The 17,239-nt window shown below is 48.2% G+C and overlaps 1 protein-coding gene across 1 annotated transcript in view; it reads right to left on the minus strand.

The window, feature by feature from the left end:
• The window catches only part of Enpp1 (ectonucleotide pyrophosphatase/phosphodiesterase 1), a 64,989-nt gene extending 51,080 nt beyond the window's left edge, over positions 1-13,909 (minus strand). The window contains exon 1 of the mRNA XM_004845998.4: positions 13,734-13,909. Coding sequence (XP_004846055.2) covers positions 13,734-13,898 — 165 coding nt within the window. The 5' untranslated portion in view covers positions 13,899-13,909. The remainder of the gene's footprint in view (positions 1-13,733) is intronic.
• Positions 13,910-17,239: the final 3,330 nt, after the last annotated feature.

Below are 17,239 nucleotides of genomic sequence, written 5' to 3' on the forward strand. Positions count from 1 at the left end.
ACACAATGCTGGGTCATCATCCGAAGTATAAAATAAACGGTAAGAAGTCCATGCTGAGCTTTAAAAAGCGATGGAATAAATAAGCAATGGAGCAGAACAGGCAAATTGCCAAGGCAGAAGAGTTCCAAACAATTCCTGTGGACATTCCACAGAGCTCTCTGCTCTGGGTCGGGAGTGGGGTAGCGACTTCCTCCCAAAAGTGCAGTGTGGAAAGGAGAGAGAGACAGAGACAGAGAGAGAGAGAGAGACAGAGAGAGAGAGAGTTTTTTTTTTTTTGGTACCAGGGATCGAGCTCGGGTCCTTGCGCTTGCGCAGCAGGCGGCGAAACCACTGAGCTAAATCCCCGGCCCTAGAGAGAGATTCTTTACAGTGGAGAAACTTGAGAACGACTCTCGGTGCCAGGTGAGCAAGGTCAGCCTCCCCATGCTGAGTCCTGGAAGTGGCAAAGACTCACATTCTGGGTGTGAGTGGCGGAGAAGCACTTTACCCCTGCGCCCTGCCTCCCCAAGCCACACCACCCAGAGGGCCCCAGGGAAAGTATCTGACGCCCACTCGAGCCGCATCCACTGCACTCTCAAACCATCCGCATCACCAAAAGCGAGGAAAGTCTGAGAGGCTTAGCTAACGTGAGCCAAGGAGACTTCACAACTACACATAATGTGCTATTCCTGGATGGGCAACTGGAAGGACAGACAGAAAAGGGCATTAGGGAGAAACTAATAAAATCCAAATAAAGTGTGGACTTTTTTAAAAATTAGAATACAGCATGTACTGTACTCATGTAGGACGTTAGCAAAAAAGACAATGGGTATGGTAGGTATGGACGCTCTGTAGTAGTTTAGGGACTTTTCTGTAAATCTAAAACTATTCTAAAATAGAATGTTTCAGCTGGGTGTGGTGGCACACACCTATCATCCCAGCACTTGGGAGGCTGAGGCAGGAGGATCTCTGAGAGTTCAGGCCAGCTTGGGCTACAGTGAGTTCAAGGCCAGCCTGAACTACATTGCAAGGACCTGCACCCCCCAAAAGGTAAAAATTTCCAGTACCACAAAAAAAGTTTTAAGAACTTAATTAAATGACCAGATATTGACTTAGTTTCCCAGTTAGACGAGGAGCCAGTAAACCAGTCGGACAAAGAAAGAAACAAACACAGGCCAAGGGTGACTGAAGCTGGGCTTCAAGTCGGCAACCGACTCTCTCTCCATTTTGAGTCTGCCTTCCCTCGGCTTCTCAGAGCTCCCAGCTGGGAAGAACACTCCAGTTACCTCTTGCTTCGGTCTAGTTTCAAACAATAAAACAGGCCCCCAAATCTTAAAAAAGCATTTGCCTCTTCCAGGCTACTGGCAACAAAGACATGACTGTTACTTAAAAGTAGCAGGGCCGGGGATGTAGCTTAGTGGTTCCATCACTTGCCTCGCAAGCGCAAGGTCCCGAGTTTGATTCCCAGTACCAAAAAAAAAGTGGAAAAGTGGCATGAAGTGATTTTTTTTTTTTTTTAGATTTTTAAAAAATTCTTAAGAACCGGCTGGTACAGGACGGCCCTTCCGCCCTCGGGCAGAGCACAGGGCCAGCCGGTGAGCTGGAGCCACAGGGCCACCCCCAGGCGAGCAGGCGTCAGCATGACCAAGAACAGGCGGGCAGCTGCACCCTCCACACCTATCTGCTGTGTGTTTCTTCTGCAACAATTTTTGGAACTGGGGCCCCTTGTGTTTGTCCTTTAAAGAAAAATGGGCTCAGTAGAAACAAACGGAATAAAAGTATTCACAGGGATTTGGGTAATTCTTCCCCAGGGCAGGAAACAGCTTAGCAGGGATGCCAACACTGATGTCCTTTCCATTGAGGCCGGGATGACTCAATCGGGTAAGGAGGCGGAGGCGGCTGAAGACAGAACTGAAACACTGTCGGTGGATAATTAGGGGGGCACCATCTTAGAAAGTGATACCTTTCAGTGTGGCGTTTACACTGAAGTTACTGACACATTCATCGGGATAAGGAATCTGAAGCTGACATCTATAAGAACATGCACAGTATTTATTTTCTTCTTTGACTAAATATCTCTTGAACAAATGCTACTGTACTTTTTCATTATTAGGTGCTTAAGAACTATAAACGTTTAAAGATACAATACTGGGCTAGGTGTGGTGCTACACACCTGTAATCCCAGCACTGGGGAGGCTGAGGCAGGAGGATCACCCTAAGTCCAAGGCCAGCCTGGGCTACATAGCCAGATGCCGCCTCAGAAAACCAAACACACAAACACACAAACACACGCACACACGCACAATGATGTCCATGGGAGTGGCATTGAGGTGGGGCCCCAGCGGGCTGCATTTCTGCCCTGGCTACCTGGACCTGAGAGTCACAGGGACACAAGGAGCCCTTGCACTTGCGTGTGCAGAGCCTGCGCACAGGGCTCCCTCCCTGCCTTCTCTGGGACCCTCCATTGCTGTCCTTTCCCACGCCCTGCACCACTTGCGCCTCCATGGCTCACTCTGCCCTCCAGGCCCCACTCCCGGACACAGATATCTGGGCCCAGCCGCAGGCCTCGGGGAACATCTGCATGCATCCGGCTGCCAACACAAGCCTGTGGCTCAGAGTTTCCACGCGGCCCCCGGCCATCCTCAGAGCCCGGCACAGAGCACAAAAAAGGGCCTTTCTCAGGCTTTGCGGGCAACGCTGAGCCAGGCCCCGCGTCCTTGGTGCCCAGTTTACTCTGCAGCATTTCATCGACACAGAGCCCGCCGAGCCCCTCGTGCCACCTGCAGGGCGCCTGGGATCGCTGAGCCCGGGAAGCAGCTGCAAGAGCACAGTGGCCAGAGCCTCCGTCCTGTCCACCACCCCGGGGGGCACAGCCCAAGCACCTGCGCCTGCACCCGATCCAGTCAGTCCCCTCCCAGCCCTCTGCAGGGAGGTCACGAGAAGAACCCCAACCTGCTCAGAGAGGTATTTGCTGTGAGGCCCTGGAGCCGTTGCTCTACTTTGCTGATACCGGTTTGTTTAATCATATACGCAGCGCCTGCATGCAGTGGGCTTCTTCTAGGATTCAAATCTTTGAATCAGTATGCTCCCCCTTTGTTATAAGAATACAGTGGACCCTTCACTTACGAACTCAATTCATTCTCCAGGCTGGTTGTAACTCAAGTTCGTCAACTGCCTTCAAAGTCTCTCTCCTGAGAAACCAGCTTTTCTTCCAGGCAGATCTCAAGTGTCCTTAGACACTGGATTTCTGTCCCAGGATTTCTCAGTGAACCCCACACAGGAAAGGACGCTGTCATGTTCCTTCCAGAGCTCTTCGAGGGTTAAAACTGTGTCTGAGGCCATCTGGAAGCACAAGCAGCCAGCATTCGGGTTGTAACTCAAGACTTTGGTCCTAAGTTGAAACTATAATTCTGACAGTAACCCAAGTTGTTCGTATGTCAGGCCGGTCATAACTCGAGGGTCCACTGTACTACATATTGCAGAAAATCCAAAACAGTACAAAGAGATAATAAATACTGTTTCCATCTTGTCTTTATCTGCTACAGATACTGTTTTCCTCTAGTACTCATAGTTATAGACGCAGCACATGAAGCCACCCATTTAAAGCAAGCTTTCTTGTTGTAAGGAAAAGTGTATTCCAGCGAACAGGTACTAAAAGCAGGAGATTCTAGCAACTAGCTGGGAAAGGAGTTTGGCTTATATAGGTAATGAAGGGGCTGAGAGATCCGAGGGGAAATGTTTATGCCTGAGTAAGGACAGTCAGCACAGGAGTGGAGACAGTCGCTGGACTTCTCAGCGCCAGGGGGCTGCAGACTTCATTTTGAGTCCATTTGTCCTATTTACTGAGAAGTTGCTGTCGTTTGCTGAAAGCAGCCTGTTTGCTTTGTCCTGTTTGTTTGTGAAGGACTTGCTTAGGTCAGGCCTGACACTCTTCTAAGTCTGTGAGAACATACTATTATTTCCTTTTTTCAGCCTTTTAAAAGATTAGTATCACCATTATTCCTAAAAGACTATAAACTCACTTAAAAAATTTAGACACCAAAAACAGCACATGGAGCGAACATGATGGCACACGCCTGTAATCCCAGCACTTGAAAGGCTGAGGCAAGAGGATCACTGTGAATTCAAGGCCAGCCTGAATTATACAGTGAGACTCTGTCTCACCCATCCAAAAAATTCATACATGCAGCTTTTGTCAAGCTTTGTGTTAATCTTCTCAGTCCACGTTTACAGTCCACAATGGTTACACCCCTCGTGTGGACATAACACACCTTCATTCCTGTGCCTGGTCCCCTTCCCTCCCCTCACATCTCTCGGCCCCTTCCCCTTTGAGAAAGATCCCTCCTTTCTGCTCTTTCTGTCTCTCTCGAGCGCTGAGGATGGAACCGGGCAGTCGCCTTAGCCCTGTCCTCACGGCAGCTGCATGCTCCTGAATGTGCGTCACATAGCAGGGCGATGAGACCTGGAGGTGACCTCTGACATCACCTCCACTTCTACTTCGGACATAATCATCACCCAGAACTTTCCCTCTTCGGTACCTGTCTCCGCTTCATTCATTCCTCGGTGCCACCTCCACCTGCCACTCTTCTTTCTTACCCTTACAGCCGTAGTTTATTGGTTTCCCTAAAATAACTTCTGCCCGGAGGGCGCGCCTGCTCAGAGCTCTCCCGTCGGCATGTCGAGTGTAGGAAAGTGTCCCCTAAGTCCCTGCTCGCTCTCAGCGTCCTTTCTCACCCCAAACGCTGCAGACCTTGTACTCGAGGGCTCACTGGGAGCACCTGGACCCCTGGGAGCAGCCAGCCTGGTGTTGGGGGTGTGTGCGAGTTCACATCTGCCCACAGCTCAGAGCAGAGCTTGCACACCGGGAGTGCAGCGTGTTAGGCACCGTGGCTCTCTGAGGCTGTGTCGGGCAGGACCCAGGCTGAGCCCGCTCCCTCCTTGCTCAGCACAGTTCTGCCAGGGCTGCCCGGTGAGTGTCGGCTCAGGGGGACTCTTGCTCGCGCTGCATGTCACATACGTGTGTCGTGTGTGTGGCTGGATTTGGCAGCGTGCAGGGCTCGGGGGTTTTCGGCACCCTCTGCTCTTGGGTTTCTTCATCAGTCAGAAAGGAGCTCCGGGTGCCTGTGTCTCTCAAACACTGGCTCCGCTGCGGGCCGCAGGTCCCCAGCACCCTCGGCTCAGTGAATCCTCCTGCAGGGCAATCATCCAGCCCTGGCCTTTCTCATCCCAACCAGAAGTCTCCTAAAACATCCCTCAGCTGCCCCGCCTCCCTGCCCGGTCCCCGAACCAAGGAGCTATCACTTGGTCACACAGAAGCCACAGACTAGGAGGAGAGCGGGCCCCAGGTGCTGTGTGTCCCTCACCCTGGCTAAGGCTCAGGGTCCTTGCCTGCGCCAGGGGTCACAAGGGCGGCTCCCTCTGCCAGACAGGCAGCAGATGCTGCAGGCGGCCTACACGTCGGTGAGCGTTTATGATTCACTCACCAAGTCTCAAGGCGCCTGTCACTGTGAGAGCCGACCCTACGCCAGGTGGGGAGGCTGCTCCGCTCTGCCTTGCTCTCCTGCCCAGGGCGGCCGAAGGGTCTCGGGCACCCAGACAGCGCGCTACCCAGGAGGCAACCTGGAGCCCAGGTGTCGCTTCCCAGGGGGCAGCAGCGATCCAAGGGCTGCGGGAGGCGCAAGGGCGCAGACCACCGCTGCAGACCTTGACCTTGGAGGGGCTTTCATTTAATTGCGCACTTGGTTTCGTTTCCACCTTTGTTCCTAGCAACAAGGCGGGATGTGATTTCGCTGTAGAAAGATGATTTTAGCCTGAGCGGGGGAGCGAGTCAAAGGGAGGCGTTAATCTTGCTTCCAGGAGCCCATTTCCTAACTGCATTCCACTAGGCACATGGCTGTTTATGTTTAGACTGTGTACCTTAATTAGTATTAAAATTTGAAAGTCATTTCCTCATCATGTGGGCACAGTTCAAGTGCTCGGCAGCCACACCGGGCTGTCGCTACCTTATTACACAGCACAGCCGCACGGACCATTTTAACATCTTCAAAACTGCTACTGGCAGAAGGTAAAGATTGTGTTATAGTTTTTTTGTTTTGTTTTATGATTTGTTTGGTTTGAGATAGGTCTCACTATGTAGCTCAGGCTGGCCTCAAATTCATGGCGATCCTCCTGCCTCAGCCTCCTGAGTGCTGGGGTTAGAGGTTTGCATCACTACACCCAGGTTTTGGTTTGGTGTTTAATCACAGTGTGGTGTATGAGGCCTCTGGCACAGAAACACTGCTCCGAAACCCATGGAGCTGCCAGGGCTTCTGCGCCACCTCAGCCCGCAGGTGCTGTGACACCCAGCTCCTCACATGCGCACAAATGGGGGCGGGGGGAGGTGCGGGGCCACCCGTCCTATGGGATGGAGCTGAGGCAGGAATCGGAGGCGCACAGTGGGGCCAGGAGGTAAAGTGCTTTCTGGGTCACACTCAAGCTTATCAACAGCAGCAAGGAAAGCTGGGAATCCCCACACTCGGGAGGCTGAGGCACGAGGGTCACTGCAAGTCTGAAGCCGCCTGGGCTACATAGTGAGACCCTGTGTCACAACAAAACAAGCCACAGCAACAAGGAAAGTGACCACTTCCTCGAGGCATACTGTGGGCCATCCGTGTATTAACTTAATTCTCCTAATGACACTCTGATGGGGTTTTAACTCCATTTTTCAGTTGTGGCAGCTGATATTCAGGAAGTGCATTTGTCTACAAGCAGCTGTCTAATACCAGGACCAGGATGTAAAGCAATTCTGCCTGCCTGCAAAGCTGTTCTCCAGTAAGCTACAGAGAGAGGATTATTAATGTTGAGATCTTCTCGATGGTCATTGCTTTCGTCCCTCCCAAGGACGCAGTGGCACAGGTGCGGTGGTTTGGACCCCATGAGGGGCGGATGTGAAAGACGGAAATCTACAAACGCTGCAACCAGCTGACGCTCCTGTCTTGGGCCCCTCCCTCTCTCTTCCTGCTTCTAGAATGGTACTGAACATATGTTTTCTTAAAGCAGTTGTATGCACCAATCTTCTGGGCCGCTGGATTGCATTTAAAAACTGCTGTCGGCCCCAAGCCTTTACTGTTGACATCCTTCCCGAAAACTATACCCGGATCCGACAAGGGGTGATTTTTCAAAAGTCCACTGCAACATGAACCTCGACGCGGTATGAATGCCTTTTCCTTTGGTTGCCTTAATAATCAGCCTACCTTGCCTTTGGCCAGAACTTACATGAGTACATAACTCTAGACTACCACCCACTGGCTCAGTGGAAAATCCTGGCTTGCTGAGCTACGTCACTCTTTCAGATGCTGGCACATGTCACTGAACAACATAAAAAGCCACATTCATTGCCATCCTCATCAATTTCACCAGAAAAGTCTTCAGAGCTTGAGAAGCAGGCAAGTTCTCAGCAGCATGCAAGGTCTTCAGAATTCTAATTTTTTCTTGAAAGTTCAGGTTTTATCACAAGCAATAAATAAATATGTTGTTTATTTCCCTTCAGTTGACAAACCAACATCATTTGTTTTTGAGAAAACACCCAATTCAGCTGGGTGGGACAGCACACACTTGTAGACCCAGTACTGGAGAGGCTGAGGGAGGAGGATCACCAGGAGTTCAAGGCCAGCCTGAACTACTATGTCTGAAAAAAAAGGAATCCAGCCAGATCACCTCGAAGCTCACCTGCACAACTGCCCTCCTTCGAAAACAACGCCATGTCGGTCAGCAGGCAGGAGATGAGCAATGCATAAACGTCCAACTTTTCACACAGAAAGTCTGAGAACCCAGAAAATGTGCTTCTCAAAGGACATTTTTAATGCTGCATTTAGGACTTTTTCAAAAATGAAACTTGGCTGGGGATTTAGCTCAGTGGTTCAGCCGCCTGCCTCAAAAGCTCAAGGTCCCGAGTTCAATCACCAGTATCAAAAAACAGAAAAAAGGAACTGGCTTCATTTTTTTTTTTTTTATGACAAGTTCACAACTCCATGTAAAACTGGTTCCTCTGCCTCGACTGCTGCTTAGGCATCAGCAGTTTTGCCCACCGCTGCTTTAGTAATATCAGCAGCAGGGGTCAGTACAGGGACTGGGCAAATACCATCTTACTCTTTCTGGTACAATAATTTTGAGTTCAATGTCAAAGGCTCTTAGGGAACCCTGGGATCTGCCCTAAGAAACAAACTATTTTCCAAAAAGTATCATCCTGAAAGCCAACATAGAATGATCCTGAAGGCCCCAGATACATCTAGATAGAAGGGTTGCCAGGCAGACGTGTGCAAAGTCCTAAGACACCATGGGAAAACTATCAAACAGGACAGCCTTGTGAAAATTTACTCTCAAAAATAACTATCAGAACTCTCCATTTTGCTACTTGAGTAAGTGTAGAAATGCATTAAGAAGGAAAATCAAATTAAGAAGAAACCCATTTCCCAAAAGTTTGCACACATAAGAAGCTCAGAAAAAACCCCACATTATTATTGATTTAATGCTAATTTAAAAGGTGCGCTAATTTTGGTATCCACCTAGAGAAACTGAGTCACCAAATTACCACAAGAAACACATTACATCCCACAATGGAAGCTACCTGTGCTATCGCCACACTAGAAATCTCTTAGGTTCTAATTACACTTGTCTGTACTGAAGTGGGCAAAAGACAGACTGAATCCCATTGGCAGGCCAGGTGTAATGTGCCCTGATGTGGCGCCTGGTTGCCTTGGAGAAGCAACAAATGGGAGGGGTCAGCTACTGTCCACAAGAAACACTGTAGCCACTGTCACCTATTATTAATGGGGGCTTTTGCCCAGAAATGTAACACTGTTTCAAGGCACTGAGTAAAAGAACCATCAACATCTGAGTAACTTGGGGAGCTTGTTGGGGGGGCTGACTCTTGGATCCATTCCCAATCTTCCCAGTCCTAATCTCAGGGATCAGAGCACAGGATGCTGTCTTTCAGACACCTGCTAAGAGGTTTCCATGCACACTTGGGCTGGCGAAACCTCTGAGCCCGTTTCCATGTTTGTAAAGTAGAAGTGACAATCACAATATTTTCCTACGTCAGAGTTATTGATGTGTCAGGATTAAAAATACATAGACAATGGAGGGAGAGGGGAGGGAAGGAAGAAGGGGAGGATAAAAAAGGAATTGAGATGTGTTATGTACATGGACCAACTCCCCAAAATGACTAGGATCATTAGCTATTACACACATGGACCAATAAAAATTTGAAAAAATACATGGGAAAATGTTCTTTAAAACTGCAAAGTAGCATGGGATGGTGGTGTACACCTGTAATCCCAGCACTTAGGGGGCTGAGGCAGGAGGATTGCCATGAGCTCGAGGCCAGCGTGGGCTACATAGTGAGTGCAAAACCAGCCTAAAGTTTTGACTTTTTGAGAAGGTCTCACTATGTATCCCAGGCTGGCATCTAACTCCTGCCTCAGCCTCCTGAGTGCTGGGATGCCAGGCGTGCACCACCATGCCCAGCTATACTATAACCAACTGATTGAGGAACTGGAAGTGGGACCCCGCAGTTTGATGCAGCTGCTGATACCCTGAAGCTGGACAGGCACTTCTTACAGTGTATCTTGGCTTACTGTGCTACTGTATGCATGAATTATTTTTCTTTTTGAATTTTTTTTATATAAATGATTTTAATTGTATTTTTATGCTCCTTAATGCATGGCATTATTTCCTACACTTATAAAAATAAAATCCCAATACATGTAACATCAAAAAAACCCAACAACAACAGACTGAACTACACAGTGAGACCCTGTCTCAAAAAACTGCAAAGTACACTGGGTGTGGTGGCACACACCTGTAACTCCAGCACTCTGAAGGCTGAGGCAGGAGAAACACTGTGAGTTTTAGGCCAGCCTAACTACATAGTGAGACCCTGTCTCAAAAAACAAAAACAAAAAGAAAAGAAAACACTGAAAAGTGTAATAGAAATGGGTTTAATCATTGAAACACCCACCAACTACATTTCTACCAACTTTTCTTCTGAATACTAAGAGAAAATAATCATAATTATAGCTGCTATCTAAAATTCTTATTATGAAGACTCAGATAAATAAAATGCTTGGGAAGAGAGAGTTCTGGTTAGTGTTTACCTGAACATTTTGAAAACCCTGAAATACACTGCTCTGGTTTCTTGGTAAACTCATGGCTCTTCGGTCCTGGCTGAAGGATTATCACTCCGTGCAGCATTCTGATTACCCGCACCTACTGCACAAGACTCATGCTCAGAAGAGGCATTTCTGTTCTGCTCCGACCTCCCCTGCTGGAAGGTTTCCAGTCTATTTGTTGTTGTACGGAGATTTCATGTTTGACAGAGGCAAGTTTATTTCCACCGAAAGCAGATGTCTAATTATAAGTTATATTCCAAAGCTTATTTGTTTCTAAGTCATCTGTAACTTGAAATACCTTTCTCTGTAGCCAAAAGAAAAAAAATGTTTCTAAACATAATTAGGCTCTCTCTGGTTGATCCAAAAAGTCTGTAACACTGATGAAATACATTTGCTAATTATAAAAATTGCACTAAGATTTTACCATGATATTCATAAGGCTTAAAAACAAAAATGAGTATCAAACTATTTTCATTACCTTAAGTATTGATGCCTGAGAAGAAGGAGTAGATGGAGGAATATGAGAGGCTGACAGTTTTATAAGCTGGGCGTGGTGGCGCATGCCTGTGACCCCAGCCCTCGGGAGGCTGAGGCAGGAGGATCATGGAGAGTTCCAGGCCACCATATGCTACACTGTGAGTTCAAGGCCAGCCTGGACTACTTAGGGCAACCCTGCCTCAAAAAAATAAAACAACAAGCAAAAAAGAAAACAATTCCAAATCTACTGAAGGGCAGAGACGTACCTGAATATTCACTCTGTATTCTGGTAATAAGGGACTGTAAAGAAGAGGGGAAGGAAGCCGAGCAACCTGACCCTCAGACCCAAATCTCATACACAAGGCCAACTTGTGCCTCATGAAAAGAACTCTCTGGTGGCAAGGTGAAGGTAGCCTGAGGACCAAGGACCGCCCCCCACACTCAGAGCCCCAGGCATAGACAAGACAGGGCTTCCTAAGCGCCTGCACAGCGGAGGGCCACAAACAGTGAGAAGCAACGTTTTAGAAGAACTGGAAAATGCACTGCTTCAGAGGTGACAGTTACCAGTCCCTTTAAAGCTATGCCAAGGATGCTGGATGTGGTGCCGCACCCCTGCAGTCCCAGGACTCGAGAGGCTGAGGCAGGAGGACTGCCACAAGTTCAAGCACAGCCTGGACTACATAGTGAGACCCTGTCTCAAAAAACCAAAAAGGAAAAAATAGAGTAGGAAAGGGAAAGAAGAATGAATAAGAGGATTCTTTCAGTTCAGACCTTAAGGAAGAGTTTCAGCTATAAAGAGGCGAGCTTGGTGATGACTTATATTATAACGTCCCTCGGTATTTCATGGAATATCTGCCCTGAGAATTCTTTCCAGTTCACTGGATTTCAGAGAATGACCCTTGGCAGTGGGGTTAAAGCATCTTCATGGTGCTTGAGGAGCTAGTGCCAGGCCCTTCCGCATCAACCTAACAGAAGTGGGGCTGGCACGCTGGCGGCGAAGACCGAAAAGCTTCTTCCAAAGGTGGACTTATCATGGCTGACACTATCGTGGGTCTCTAAGTACACGAGCAGGGAAGAGTTAAAAATACATTTAGCAACTGGAAAATCTTTCAAGACTTACAGGCACATAGCCATGGTTTACTGGCACTTCTCTGGATTCGACATATAGTTCCTAAGTACCACGTGGTACGCTAGCCACCTGAGGCTGATGGTAACAGACCACTCAGTGAGCAGCTTGTAAAAGCTAAAGTTTCCATTAACATAAACAGAACAAAACAGACTGGGTGTGGTGGTGATGCATGCCCATAATCACAGCACTTGGGGAAGCTGAGACAGGAAGATCTCAAACTCAAGCCCAGCCTGGACAACTAATTTAGTAAGACTGTCTCAAAAAAAAAAAAAAGTTGGAGGTATAGCTCAATGGGAAGGTTCTGGGTTCAGTCCCCAGTATCACAAGCAAAAAAGAAGGAGAAAGGGAGGGAAGGAGAGGAAAAGAAAAAAAGAAAAGAAAAACTTGCTAGACTCCAGCTAAGTAAGTTCTCCTCTAGGACAGTTACATATGATACAAAAATATATCCTGAGATGCAACAACATGTGGCTTGGGACATTTCATCTTTAAAACCTAGGCTTATTTTTAAGCACTAAGGATATGACACCATCCCTCAAGTCTAGGACTTTGGGTTGTCAAAGCAGTGCTACGTCTCCAGGAAACCTGAAATACAGTGGAAACGGAAACGATCCCGAGAGGCTGCAAACATCAGAAGCCACTTCTCACCACAGCATCCTTCAGCCTTACTGCACGTAACGGCGCAGTTTAGGTGCACAACCCAGAGAAAGAACGCAGTGGAACAATCACAGCTTCTTCTGTTTTGAATTTCCTTCCCACACCCGGCCCGTCTTCCATCTGGCTCTCACAATCAGCCTGTGCAGTGTCCCGAAGAGGGAAGAGGCTGGGGTTAAGGAATTCTGCAAAGTCCCGGGAACTCATGAAGGCCGTGAAACCCAGGCCTTCGGGCCTCCCGCCAGCTCCCCCCACTGAAGATTTACAAGGAAAAACAAGCCCACGCTTCTGGGCGTCAGGGAGACAGGAGCGGAGGGGGGGGGGGCGCACACCAGGCGCGACGGGTCCTGAGTGGACAAGGAATCACAGACGCCCTGCGGAGCCCATGGAATTTCTGACCAGCTGCGAGGAAATACCAAACCCGAGCCAACGGAGAGAGCGTTTTCTGATAGTCCTGAAAAAACAGAAAGACCCTGCGCAAGCCTTTCCACTGGCATCAGCTCGTCTAGGTCAACACCGTGCCGAGCGCGCCCACAGCCACCCAGGGTCCAGAGCCACTGCGCCCTTCGGGGCCTGGTCGCTTGCTTTTTTTGCTTCAGGGGTCTTTTTTCCAGTTTTTATTTTTGTTAGCGCATGTTTGCAGTTAATGATCATATTCCTCGTGGGGAGTTGGTGATGCACATACACACCTCCATTCTTCTTTCATTCCTTCCCTTCCCTCCCTCCTCCCTCCCTCCAACTCTTCGTCCCTTTCCCTTTCGCAAAACTTCTATCTCCCTGTTTCCTGTTGTCTACCTTTTCTCTTGCTCTTTAAATTATTAACACTTTGGCTTTCTCACATAAAAGACACCATATGCTATTTAAGCTTGTGTGTTCGATTTATTTCACTGAACATTATGGTCTCAAGGTGCGTCCATTTTTCTCCAAATGTCTCAAGTTTACCTTTCATTACGGCAGAGTAGTACTCCGTTGTGAATAAATACGTTTTCTGCATCCGTTCATTTGTTGGTGGTCACAGAGGCTGCTTCCAAGATTTAGCAATTATGAATCCACTTTCAAGTGGGTCGTTTTTACCCTTGTGCTTCCCAGAGATGGGGGGTGGAGGGGATAAAGACGATTTTTGTTTGTTTGTTTGCTTGCTTGTTTTTTCCGAGACAGGGTCTTGCTATGTAGCGCAGGCTGGCCTTGAACGCACTATGGAGCCCAGACTGACCTCAAACTCACAGCGATCCTTCTGCCTCAGCCTCCCGAGCGCTGGGATCACAGGCGTGGATGCCCTGTCCCTGTCCACACCCTTGGGTGAGCGGCGGCAGGACCCGCGCGAGGGGGACCCGCCCGCCCGGACCTACCAGCGACAGCACTTTGTAGGTGTTGGGGTCCTTGGCCGGGCGCGCGCGCGCCGCCTTCTCGGGCGCCTCCTCGCGCAGCTCCATGGGCGCCAGCAGGGCCGCGGCCGCCTGCGGGTCCCCGGGCACCACGCCGCGGCTCGGGTCGCCGCCGTCCCGCCGCTCCATGCTCGCCGCCCCGCCGCCCGCCGCGCCTTTAAGGGCGCCCGCCGCGCCCCCGCGCCGCCGTCGGTCCTGCGCGCCCGGCTATTTTGGGCCGCGGGGCGGGGCCGCACTCCGGGTCCGCCATCCCGCCGCCAGGGGGCGCCCTCGGGGCAGCGGGCGGGGCGAGCGCGAGAGGGCTGCAGGCGGGGTCCCGGCACCTCCCTGCAGGGGCGCCCTGCTGCGCTCGCTGGGGCTCGAACCCGAGGGAGGCGGGCTGGGTCGGGGCTGCGCTTCCGCCGCGGTTCTGCATTCCGACCTGCACCGAAAGCTGACGCCCCAAGGTCGTTACCCAGCAGCCAGCTACAAACCACCTAACAAAAAAAGGTTCGCACTGCTTCCCAGTCACGCGTACTTTGTATGCCAAACTAGGCTCCAAATTTTCCCTTGTTTCCAGAATCAGACGCGAGGCCAGAGGTTTCCTGCACTGAGATTGGTCAAGTGAGTGTCAAAACTCCCAGAAACAACTCCGAAGTGACTTTGAATCTGACAAGACAGGTGGGATATGAGTATTGGTCTGCAACCCAAGACAACAAGTTTAAAGACTTCACCATGTGGGCTTTTATTTTTGTCTGGATTATGTAGCCCAGGCTGGCCTCAAATTCACAACGATCCTCCCGCCTCAGCCTCTCTAGTGCTAGGATTACAGGCGTGAGCCACCACGCCCCGAAAGACTTTTCCTGTTGGCAAAGTCAATGCCACCCGTAGGATCACAAATCAAACAAATAGGGTCCAGCAGGACCATAAATCAGAGAGGCAGCCTTGTGCCGACGTGGCTGAAGGAGAACTAGTTGCATTTCCTCCACGGGATTTTATCCTAAGGTTAGATTGACTTTTCAAAGGGAACAGAAAATAAATAATAGATATTTTTGTAGATTGCAAAAACGTCATCTACTAAATTCAGAAACGCAACTCCTTCAAACACTTGAAAGGCCAAGCAAAACGGAACCATCTATCTGCAGGGCGGCCTCTGTCTCTGTCCACACAGCGCCCAAGGCTGCTGAGCTTTATGGGTCATTATGAAAAGCCAATTAAAATTCTAAATGCAGAGGAACAAAACCCAGCCCGCGCCCTGTCACACTGTACAGCCGTCCGCACTGCATTGCCTGCGACACAGCCTTGCTCAGGTCTCCTTGTGCAGATGGCTGTAGGGAGGGTTTCTGAGCCCACCAAGTCGCAGCACATGAAAGGGCCGGGCAGCCAGGCCCGTGCAGGGTGCAGGTTTCTCCCCAGCTCTGTGCGCACCAGGCGGGGACCCTAACCTAATCTAGCACTGCGGCAAAGATGACTTAAGATTCTCTAGGATTCCCCAAGTTTGGCTCTAATGCGTCCCCGTGTCCGCATTTCTCCCTGGGGCCCTGAAAAGTTGGACAACAACGTAGGCAAGAACAAAATGCCAAGCAAAAGCAGCCTGTGGATGGCTGGGCTCTGCTGGCTCAGGGCTGAGAAACAGCTCTTAGCTTTGCAGAAATGAAATTAGCGTCATGATTTTAGCAGCTGCTCCGGGCTTCTCCAGTGCTCTCCATCCTCGGCCAAGTCTAAAAAGAAAACCAGACAGCTCTTCAAGCTTTAGAGGCCCAGGGGGAAAAAGGCTTTTACATGGCATTAGTTCATTTTCAGTATTTGGTGGAACATTCTGATTCACTCTTGTCCGTAAGCACAATATGTCCTTTGCTTCAAGAAGATCAGATAACTGTGTGACCATGAGCACATTACAAGGGGTCTCTGAGCCTTATTTCCCTCATTGATAAAATGATTTTACAAACTAAGCATGGTGGCACATCCCTGTAACCCCAGCTCCTTGGAGGCTGAGGCAGGAGGATCACTGTAAATTTGAGCCCAGCCTGGGCTACACAGCAAGACCCTGTCTCAAAAATTTAAAAAAATGGAAGTGTAAGATACAATAGGTGTAATAGGAACTGGAGAAAAATGGAAAATGCCTCTATTTCTCGATTTTATTTATTTATTTTTGTGGGGTTGTTTGTTTGAGACAGGGTCTTGTCATATAGTCCAGGCTGGGCTCAGCTTTACATAGCCCGGGCTTACAGTGATCCCCTGCTCAGCTTCCTGAAGTTCTAGAATATTAGGTATGCACCACCATGCCAAACTTGGAATTAGTTTTTTAATTTCATATTCAACTTATTCATTGCTAATGTACATGATACAGTTAGATTTTGTATCCTGTGACTTTGCCAAAATTGTTTAATAGTTCTACTTGGTTTAGTTCAATAGGTTCCTTAGAATGTCCTAGATAAAATCATTTAAAGCTATGGATTTCCTTTCATATATAAGATACACATTCCATATTATAGGGAAAGCAATTGATATTGAAAGTTGTCCATTTCTATATTTAGATCTTGTAAAGAGTTTGCTGATCTCTTCACATTTCTGTAGCTGGAAATCCATCACAGATTTTTAAATACATGCTAGAAATTTAGATATTTATGTTAATTTTTATATATTAGCAACTGAGTCAATGTCTTTTAAAATATGCCACTGAATTTGATTTGCTACTATTTGATTGAGGAGATTTGCACCTTTGTTCGTTGAGAATACTGACCTATTTTCTCTTCTGTTGTATTCGCTCATCTGATTTTAATAGCTTAGTAATGCTAGCCTTCTAAAATGTATTTGGAAGAACTAAAATAAGTTTTTCTTTAAATAGTGAAATTCAGCAGAAAAGCCATGTGGTCTTTGTCCCATTGCTGTCTTCCTTCTTATGCTCTGTACTTTCTGATCATTTAATGCATTTTAAAATTTAAACTCTTAAAAAATGGCAACTCAGTTTAATAAAAAGGGCTATGGCCAACATTGATATAGATATAGATATAGATATATAGATATTCACAGCGACACCCTCACGAGTAATAAGAGAACTGACAACAGAAGAAACAGACCCGGAAATTACTGGGAAGGTGGACTGCAGGTAAGTGTTTAAGCAGCTGTTATAAACAGTCTCCAAATAGTTAAAGAGCTAGAAGAAAATGTCAACATAACAAAGAGAGAACTGTTTAAAAACACCAAATCTAACTTCTGGAAATGAAAAGTACTATCTAAAAAGGAAAGCACACTGGGTCAGCTTAAGAATATATTAGAAATAGCAGATGAAACACAGAAGCACAGTTGAAAACAGCAGTAGGAAATATCCAAAATAAGCACATAAAGGGGAAAAAATCCTACTAAAGAAAAGTTAAGAGTGTATCAGGAACCAGGGACATGTAACGACATATGTATTAGACACATATGTATTAGAATTCTAGAAAAGGTGCAGAATAAAACAAATTGAAGAGTATTTTGTTCAGTGGTTC

The sequence above is a fragment of the Heterocephalus glaber genome, unplaced genomic scaffold, assembly GCF_053883595.1.
Source record: "Heterocephalus glaber isolate CG9 unplaced genomic scaffold, H.glaber_assembly_v1.0 deba00001550, whole genome shotgun sequence".
Lineage (NCBI taxonomy): Eukaryota > Metazoa > Chordata > Mammalia > Rodentia > Bathyergidae > Heterocephalus > Heterocephalus glaber.